At 57.5% G+C, this 9,422-nt stretch overlaps 1 protein-coding gene across 1 annotated transcript in view; it reads right to left on the bottom strand.

Moving 5' to 3' along the window:
* ACACB (acetyl-CoA carboxylase beta) overlaps nucleotides 1–9,422 on the bottom strand; it is a 19,745-nt gene that overhangs the window by 7,937 nt on the left and 2,386 nt on the right. The window contains 28 exon segments of the mRNA XM_010023311.1: nucleotides 3–29; nucleotides 127–342; nucleotides 417–458; nucleotides 850–906; nucleotides 1,099–1,206; nucleotides 1,300–1,399; nucleotides 1,776–1,913; nucleotides 2,089–2,139; nucleotides 2,141–2,196; nucleotides 2,303–2,392; nucleotides 2,766–2,879; nucleotides 2,956–3,069; nucleotides 3,443–3,567; nucleotides 3,651–3,739; nucleotides 3,827–3,927; nucleotides 4,361–4,549; nucleotides 4,651–4,797; nucleotides 5,272–5,406; nucleotides 5,538–5,688; nucleotides 5,765–5,910; nucleotides 6,395–6,476; nucleotides 7,078–7,181; nucleotides 7,262–7,412; nucleotides 7,869–8,032; nucleotides 8,217–8,378; nucleotides 8,646–8,816; nucleotides 9,009–9,218; nucleotides 9,369–9,418. Coding sequence (XP_010021613.1) covers nucleotides 3–29; nucleotides 127–342; nucleotides 417–458; nucleotides 850–906; nucleotides 1,099–1,206; nucleotides 1,300–1,399; nucleotides 1,776–1,913; nucleotides 2,089–2,139; nucleotides 2,141–2,196; nucleotides 2,303–2,392; nucleotides 2,766–2,879; nucleotides 2,956–3,069; nucleotides 3,443–3,567; nucleotides 3,651–3,739; nucleotides 3,827–3,927; nucleotides 4,361–4,549; nucleotides 4,651–4,797; nucleotides 5,272–5,406; nucleotides 5,538–5,688; nucleotides 5,765–5,910; nucleotides 6,395–6,476; nucleotides 7,078–7,181; nucleotides 7,262–7,412; nucleotides 7,869–8,032; nucleotides 8,217–8,378; nucleotides 8,646–8,816; nucleotides 9,009–9,218; nucleotides 9,369–9,418 — 3,290 coding nt within the window.

Consider the following 9,422-nt stretch of genomic DNA (forward strand, 5'->3'; position numbering starts at 1 on the left):
TCATTCTGCAGGTACTCGAAGGAAGCTTCCTGCAATGCAGCGGGTGGCTCAGGGGCGGCCGGAGCACCCCCTGCACCCCACAGTCACCCGCGTGTGCCCGCAGCCGGGGGCTCCACGCGGCCTTGCCTTGGTGATGAAGTCCGAGTGGCGCACGATGGCGCGGATGAAGAAGCGGTAGTCGGTGGCCTCGCTGCCCGCCTGCACCCTGGCAGCCCCCAGGTACAGGTGCATCTTGTGGTTGGCGCAGGGGATGGCCGTCAGGTCGAAGTTGCGCATGCGGCTCAGCTCCAGCTGGAAGGCGAGCGCTGGCTCCAGGTGCCGGTAGATGCGGTCCTCTGCAAACTGGGGCAGCACAGGGCACGAGTGAGCGCTGGCCAACGCCACCAGATGGGTTCTGCTCCAGCCACAGCTCCTACCTCATCCCTGGCTCTGAACGTGAAAAACTTCGGGAATTCTCTCTGGAGCGAAGGGGAGAGAAAAGACAACAGGATTTTGTCTGATTTACAATGAATTCATCAGAAAGAAAAGGCCTTGGAGGTTGCCTGCTCCCCCAGAGGGAAAAGAGCTGGAGTAATCGATGCCTTTTAAAGGCAGCTTAAATCTGTGGAGCAGCCACACAGGAACCACACATTACTATAGACATTAGCAGCATAAAGGATAATACAGGAGATCAATCACTCGTTGAAGCCTTCATTAATTAATTGCCAGCTCCTGACGCTCAGGAGGTACATCCATCACTCAGTGCTACGTCTGCAAGTTACTTATAGATGTCTCTAGGCGTTTTAGAGAGGCAGAAGCTCCATGTGTCTAAAGTCACTGGTGTCTGCCTGCAGCTCGGTCTGCACTCACCTGCTGGGCAATGAGAAACGTGATTCTCCGGAGACCACAGTCAATGAGGAACTTTTTCTGCATGGAAACAGAAGATTCCACCAGTCACAAGAGCTTAAATATCTCCACCGAGGGAGTAAACAAAATCCAAGTGGCTGCTGCGGGGTGCAGTGTTTTGGGGAGCACAGCGTGGAGATGAGGCAGCGCCTTGGGGTACAGTGTCCTGGCTTGCAGGCTCTGCAAAAAGGGGGTCCAGCCCCAGAGACGGACCTTGGACTGGGCAAAGGCTCTGAAGATGGGCACCAGCTTCTCGTCTTCTGCATGGTCAGCCCAGCGGAGCGCGACGTTGAGGATGTGGATCGGCTCCTCGTGCGTGTTCTGGGAATAAAACCAAAGCCCTGGTCAGCCCTGACCAGCAGCAGCGCCATCCTGGCACCACCTGAGAGGGATCAGAAACAGCATCGTGCCCACCTTGGCCTCCTCCTCCTCATAGATAGTGGCTCGTGGCTCGTTGAAGGGCATGCTCTCTGAAGGTGGGTTGGCAAAACAGGACATCACTTCATCGAAGTTCCTGCCCAAATGGCAGGGGTGGGGTGACAGGTCAGTGTATCGTGCCCACCCCTGCCTGAGGGACAGCACTAGCGACAGACCAGGCCCACGGCAAAGCCACAGCTCATGAAAGACAGCTCTTAGCGCTGCTGTGTTCATGCGCAGAGATGCTTAATGTGTGCCAGGCAGCTTTCCCCAGGCTCCACGGGTCCTCAAGAGACACGCCATGTCCCCACCATGGTGCCTGTTGTACTGAAAACACCCAGCCCCAACCTCTGGCTGCAGGAGGAACAGGAGTTGCTGCCAGCTTTGGCTCTTCCACCCCTTGTGCTCTCTAATGACTGCATCAGCACCCAAAAGACACATGTCTGACCAGCCAGGCACGTCCCCTCACCCACCTGGTGAAGTCCTCAAATCTGTCAAAGGCCACCATAGCTCCCAGCCGCTGGCTCAGGGGCGAAAAGCCACTGTCCATGAAGAGCTCAGTGCTGTGCCGGGCCAGGTCAGGGTTGGATATGCTGATGGGGACAGGTATCCTGCAGGGGGGAGCAAGGCAGCCATCAGCCACGGGTGGAGGCACCGCTCCTGGGTCCCATATGGAACCCTGACCCAGAGAGGGCTCATCGGGCTCCACTGGCCAAGGGGGAGCACAACAGCACCCTCTGAGGACCCCCATGTTTTGCGTGGGGGAGCTGATCCACACCCCTGTACCTGTTTGGGTGGGAGGAGGGCAGCATGAACTGGAACTCTACCAGGCAGGTGCTGCCGGTGCTGCAGGCTGTTCAGCTCATAGGCGAGGTACCCGCGTCGCACGTAGACCTGGGAGGGGGATGGCAGGAGGTACCACCACGCCCCTGCTCCCACCACACACATCCATGTCTCCCCCCCAGAGCTGGCATGCCCCTGGGCCCCCCCCAGCCCTCACCTCCAGTGCTGCCATGCACACCGCCTGGTTGGTGTGGTAGAAGAAGATGGGAAGCACATCGAAGATGGTGGTTTCTGAGAGGATCAGTTTCTGGGGGAAGCAAGCAAGGTCTCGGGCAAGGATGAAGTGGAAGCCCCTAGCCCCATCATAGGATGGGAGAGGCACGTTCCGGAGGGGTCCCTCGTGTGGGGCTGTGCAGGACCAGCCATGGGATAACCCAGCCCACCACGGGGACACTGCCAGACCTAGACATAGATCCACACATCAATCCCCCACCAAGCAGGGTGAGGAGCAGGAGGGGGGGGCCTATCAGCAACGGGGTTCACCCCCTCCTCTGCTCCACACAGGCACTGACACTGCAGCAAGGCTTTGACTGCTTTTTTGGCTACTTTTAAGACTAAGCCCCCTGCAGCCTCATAAAGCCACCCGAATTCCCACTGCGGAAAAAAGCACAATTCCCAACCTTCAGGTTTTCAGGGCAGTACTCGTGTCCGTGCATGTCAACAGAGGAGAGGAAGATGGACTCCACCTGGTTGTGCCGCAGCTCGTAGGAGGGCAGGTGAGAGGCAATGAGCACCTGCAAGGGGAGAGGTTGTTGGGAGCACAGGGGATGGGGACAGGGATGGGCACAAGGAGATGAGGTGGTCGCTGACCTGCCGGGCTCTCAGGGCTACTTTGGAGTGCTCGGTCTTGCTGAGCTGTGTCAGCTCGTTGAGGATGGCTGTAAGCTCCTCTGTCAGCGTGGGGTCACGGCCACAGAGCTGGTCCTGCAATGCACACACCACCATGGCTTAACTCAAGGTGGCTTCATCCCACACCCCCAGCCCCTTGGGGACAAGACCTGAGGAGCTGAAGTTCTCTGAACCAATGGAGCAATGCCATACTACAGAACGGAGACAAAGTCCTCCTAACAAGGCAGGAGTGGACACAGGAATGGAAACCCCAAATCCTGGGCATTAAACAAAGGAGCAGGAAAGCAGTTTTCAGGTTTCCACCCACTTTCAAGGGGAAAGCGTGGGGCTGTGTCAGCCACCCACAGCCATGTCCCATCCGCAGCAATGTGGAGCTTGCCTTGGCTTACAGGCTTTTCCCCACCACCACCCTTTACTTCTGGTGTCTCAAGGCATAGGCTGCACTCACAATTAACATGGTCACCAGCAGGTTCTTCTTGGCCACCTGGGCATGAGAGAAGATGCTCTCCAGCACAGGAGTCATGTCAGGTTTGCACTGCTCCCGCAGGCTGATGACACACTTGTCATAGTGGGCTGTGGGGCAGAGCATGGAGCATAGTGTGAGCCCTACAGACCCCTCCAGCCCCCAGAGACCCCTCCAGCCCCTCAGCCCTCACCATGCTGGAATTGTGTCTCCACTTGCAGGTAGCGTCTTAGCAGGTCCAGCACCACTGCCTTCATGTAGCCTGGGATGCCGCTGCGGTACCTGCGGAGCAGAGAGCCCAGTGTGCTGTGAGGAGGTGGCAATGGTGGCGGAACCAGCGGGGCTCACGCACAGCACAGGGCTCATCACCTCTGCACCAGCTGCACCAAGCTCTGCGTGTTCATGAAGAAGACCTCCCGCTCAGCCTTCCTCTGCAGTGTGGCCGCATGGGTGTCCAGCACGCTGGCGATCTGCAGGGAGAGGGCACAGGGTCTGCTGCAGCTCAAGGGACGTTTTAAAAGTGCACGTAGTGACAAGTAGGAATGGCTTTAAACTGAACAGGGGGGGAACAGGGACACACTGAGAAGAGCTCTTGGGCAGAAGCTCTTCCCTGTGAGGGTGCTGAGGCACTGGCACAGGGTGCCCAGAGAAGCTGGGGCTGCCCCATCCCTGGCAGTGTTCAAGGCCAGGTTGGACACAGGGGCTTGGAGCAACCTGCTCTAGTGGAAGGTGCCCCTGCCCGGGGCAGGGGTTGGAGCTGGATGAGCTTTAAGCTCCCTTCAACCCAAACCACTCTGGGATTCTATGTCTTATAATATCTTTTAGCAGGACCATTTTCAGGCAGAAACTCCCAAGTAAGAAGGAAGCAAAGGCCAAGCCGGGGTGCAGCCCCCTGGCTCTCACCTGCTGGCTGGGGAAGCGGCAGAGCACGGAGGTGATGTTGCTGGCGTACTGCGCCATCACCTTCCGGATCGACTTCTCCACGGACAGTGGGATTCTGCCCGAAATGCTCGTCATGATCTCCTGCAGCTCCAGGAGGGGAAGGGACGGGTCCCGCAGGGTCTTCATCAGCTGGGCCACCCACTCCTTCACCTGCAGGTGAGGGGTAGCACCCATCAGTGCTACCCACCTTGCCATCATGGCAAACAGGAGGCAGTGGGGCAGGACACCAACCACCTCTGCCCCGTACCCACCTTGGCACTGAAGTAGGGCTCAGGCAGGCAGTACCCGTTCATGACATTGGTGAGATTCTCCAGCACGCTGCGGAGAACATGGTGCTGCTTCTCACCAGTGATGGGCAGGGCCTGCTGGGGTGGGAGCCCCCCCGTGAATGGCTGTGCCTGGAGAGAACAGAGGGAGGTGGGATGGGCAAGGTCCTTGCTGACAGGAGATGGAGCCCCGAGATCTGCAGCTGCTCCAGAGAAACCAGCACAGCCCCTCCAGTATCTGCTTTTAATTAGATACAGCAGAAGCACAAAACATTCAACTTCATGTCTATGCCATCATGAAGACAATGCAGAAACACTGGAGACGTAGACAGAATGCTATAGATGCACTAAAAACCTGCATGTGAGCTTCTGCACGTTAAGTAAGCACGCATGGGAAGCTTAGGCAGAGCAACACCGTGCCACACAGAGCAGCCACTGGAGCCCTGGTGCAGCCATACAAGTGCCACACTCTGCCAGCATGTGGACACATCCCTGCTGACACCCCAGCCAGAGCAGCTCCTCTGTTTTATGTCCCAGTATCCTGCAGGATGCCGCTTGGGAGCGGACAGGAGAGTACAGCAGCACGGCTGACCCAGGCACACTCACAGGCTTCACTTTGGTGGGATCATCCAGCTCGAGCCGGGCTATGACACATCCCACCTCCAGCAGTGCGCCCGGTCGCTTGATGTAGTGCACCCGCCCAGCCTCCTCCACCATCAGCGTCATGATGATCTTCATCACCTGGGTGAGGATGGGTGAAATGGCCACCAAGTGAGCAGCACCCATGTGCTACAGAGCACCTCAGGCATCACAGCAGCATCGGTGTGTTTCATCTTTGCCATCCACCAACACTGCTCTTCTGCAAAACTCACCTCAATCTCTGCAAACACACTCCCCTCATCCACATGGCCCCCATCCTCCACCGTGTACTGCAGCAGCTTCCCCGCGGAGGGTGAGCGCAGCACCGTGGGGTCCTTCTCCTTCTCGAAGTCACACGTTTTGTTGCCGATGGTGAGCCGGTATCTGAAGGAGAGGGGAAGGTCTCACCACCCAGCTGCTGCTCAGGGAGGACGGCTGGTGGGACACAGTGGGGAGGTACCTGTCAATCTCCTCCTTCATGTAGGTGGTGTAGCTGTTGCCATCATAGGAGAGCAGCAGCCCACCATCGTTGAGCCGGTGCACATCGATCTCTATGTACGTGTGGTTCATGATGATGACATATGTTGTCAGGGACTGACGGGCAACCTGCGGGCAATGGCCGGGGAGAAACTTCAGTGCAAGCTGTGGAACACGCAACGGCCCTTCTGGGACTGGTGGAAATGGCAGGGGGGCTTGCTGCAAGGCCCTGGGCAGGAGCAGCCTGCTGCCACGGGATGGGGCTGTGCCACGAGGGCAGGAGGCAGCCATCTCAGGCTGCACCAAAGAGCTGCTTCAAATCACAGCCTGGAGCTGGTTTAACTCACGGTTCACCAGTTGCTTTCATTTTAAGTAGGGTTTTTTTTTTTGGCATAAAGTTCAACTAATGGGGTTTAAAAGCAAGAAGAGGAGGTCCTTTAATAAACTCATGAAAATGTCTACTTAAAATGAGGTTATTAACTTCATTTTTATGCTGCATATTTTTAAAGGACAACCTCCTATTGAATGCATCATTCTCCTTCAGGGCAGCAGCACACATCCCTGACTCCAAAGTGCTGTGGCTGGTTTGAGGGGAGCACAGCCCCATCCTCACCTGGAGGATGTACTTCACGCCCTCATAGATGAGCTCCACATCAACCATGTTCAGCAAGGAGGCTGCTGGCAGGACCTGCCCCCTGGAACACAACAGCCGGGTCAGGCACCACAAGTGCCACCTGCCCCGCGCGGAGCCAAGTGTGTGAGGTGTCAGCGGCGCTGCTGGCCACGGGCCATGCGGGAGGGCACCCGGTGACAGCAGGGGACAAGCATATGCTTTACATGACCCACGTGAGCACCCTGCAAAAATGCATCTGGAGACAGGCCAGACACTGGCAAAACACAGAGATAAGGGTGTGGGGGAGAGCCCCCCAGTGTCCTCCAAGGCTGGAGGAATAACCTTGACATTCAAGTGCAAAAAAAAAAGCAAGCAGTGTTCAGCCAAGCTACTTTCCCTTCAAAGCTGTTTTCCCAACCATGGGAAACTTCCCCCCCTTTCCAGATAAAGCTGGAGCTCTCTGAGTCACAGTAAATACCCGCCTCCTGACTGTTGCCTCCAGATTTGCAAAGCTTTAGCAGCAGAAGTGGGAAGGAAGATGGCCCAAGGAGAACAACTCCTGGGCCTCCAGGCTTGCAGGAGCCACACAGGCTGCTGTGAGCCGCCCTCTAGGACACGCACTCCCTGTGCCCACAGTGCTCATGTCACAGGTAAGCCCCCACCAGGCAGTCCCTGCTCTGTACCTCTCCAGTGTGTGCAGGAAGTCAGTCATACACGTCCTGAAGGCAGCATCAGCAACGTTCAGGGCACCACAGACAACACCCAGCATCGTGTCAGGCTTCTCTGCCTATGGGTGGCAAACATGACAGCACTTAGGTCTCACACCAGCAGGGCAGTGATAACGCTGAGGGGAACAGTCTCCCCTACCTGCACTTTCTCAGCAATCAGATGGTCCAGCCAGCCCGTGTCTATGGCATTGTTCTGGAAGCTCTCTGTCTCCAGCAGCTTAATCAGATACTCCACTGTGGTCCGGAAGTCCCCACGGATAGACAGCTCCTTCAGGGCAACCACCATGTTCCTTTAGAGACCAAAAGCCTCCGTTAATGACTGATGAAGCCGTGCCTGGCTTCCAGCTGAAACCAGGGAACCACAGGGACTAGCGTCATGAGCTCCCAAGCCCTGGGTGCCCTCATGCCTGGAAGGAACAGCCTCACAGTCAGCACTGACTTAAAACCCTTAAATACCCCAGATACGCTCGTTACATGTCACCCAGTTACTGACTGAACATTGCTGTTCACTGGCACTAAGCACATACGCAGCAGATCACTAGAACGTATCTTTAAGGATCAGGTTGATGTGCTGGGGCCATAGCACCACCACAGCCCGAAAACTTTGGCTTTGGCCAGTGCCTCTGCAGCAAACAAGAGGCACCATTCTGGTCCTCTCAGATAAAAGCCGCTTTTCCCAGCTCATGCACTGATTGTGAGTCCTCCCAAGGACACCCGCTCTCTCCCTCCTGTCCCACCACACTCACGAGATGGCCTCTTCCCGGTTCTCTCCCCACGAGAAGCAGTGCCCAAACTGGGAATCAGCAAACTCGTGCAGCCCCCCGGCTGCTGCCACGCTGAAGTACCCCCAGACGTTCTTGCTGCTGCGGAAGTTCAGCTCCTGCACCGTCCCCGAGCTGGGCTTGAAACCCTGAGTGAAGACAGAGCAGAAGCCATGGAGAAACCCCTGTGCCGTTTATTCCCAGCCCCATGGGTTCAATGCCCACTAACACTGCCCAGCTGGGGAAGTCCATGCCCAGTTCATCCCATAAGAGGCAGGGTCCCCCCACCCGCACACATGGGGTCGGTGCCCAAGAGCCCATCCCCTAGCTCACCTCCTCGGGGTTCTCGCTGGTGATCCGGGCAGCAATGACGTGGCCCCTGGGCACAGGGGCGTTGGTGGGGCTGTGGAAGCTGATGGATGTATCACCCCAGGGGCTCTCCCCATACAGCACCCGGATGTCTTTTATCCTGTGCAAGGGGATGCCCATTGCGATCTGCAGGGAAAAGACGACTTCAGCATCTAAATTACAACTGGGAGACGCGGGAAGATGGTCTGAATGAAGAGCGAGGGGAAGAAGCTGCAGGCAGCTACTCCTAGCAGGAAGCCAGAGATGAATGAGGGCTGCTACGTTGCTTCCACCTGCACCCTACATGCTACTGTATGTGACACCTTCCCTCTGCCAGGCTCCGGCCCAGCACTTCTCCCTGAATTACAAGACTGCTTCATGTGAGTCCTCAGTCACCCACGTGCGCTCAGGTACCTGCAGCTGGGCAGCAGGGAGGTTCACATCCGCGATCATCTCTGTGCAAGGGTGCTCCACTTGCAGGCGTGGGTTCAGCTCGAGGAAGTGGAAGCTGCCATCCTCGCTGTACAGGTACTCCACAGTGCCCGTGCTCACGTAACCCACCACCTGCGCCAGGCGGACCGCGCACTGCGGGAGAGGGCGAGACCACGCGGGGAGCAACGACACTTCCCTGCAGCAGAGCCGGGGTGGCCCGAGCAAGCAGGGACTGAGACCCTCTGCTTGGTGTTGGGGGTCCCTCCCCTCCTCGGGTTCCAAACCCCGCAATAAACCCAGCAAGGATCAGACCAGTTCTTTTGCTATATATGCCTTAAGACCCACCTGCTCCATCACCTCGATGACGGAGGGTGCCGCGATGCTGACGGGCGCTTCCTCGATGATCTTCTGGTGCCGGCGCTGGATGGAGCAGTCCCGGCCGAAGAGGGAGATGGCGCGGCCGTACTCGTCAGCCAGCACCTGCACCTCCAGGTGCCGCGCGTGCTGCGCCAGCTGCATCAGGAAGATGGGGGACCCGGGGGCCTCTGCCTGCACCTGCAGCGAGGGAGAGGGTCGTGCTCTGGCATCACCCCTCCAAAATTCATCCCAGGATGGAGACGGGTCCTGAGTGAGCCTGGGGTGGGAGCAGGACCCTGCTGTATGACCCAGGATGGGACGGGAATGGGTGGTCTGGGCACCTCTCACCTGCCGGAAGCAGGTGCCAAATTCCTCTGCTGCTTCCACTTTTCGGATGCCTTT

This window comes from Nestor notabilis, unplaced genomic scaffold (assembly GCF_000696875.1).
Source record: "Nestor notabilis isolate BGI_N333 unplaced genomic scaffold, ASM69687v1 scaffold21671, whole genome shotgun sequence".
NCBI lineage: Eukaryota > Metazoa > Chordata > Aves > Psittaciformes > Psittacidae > Nestor > Nestor notabilis.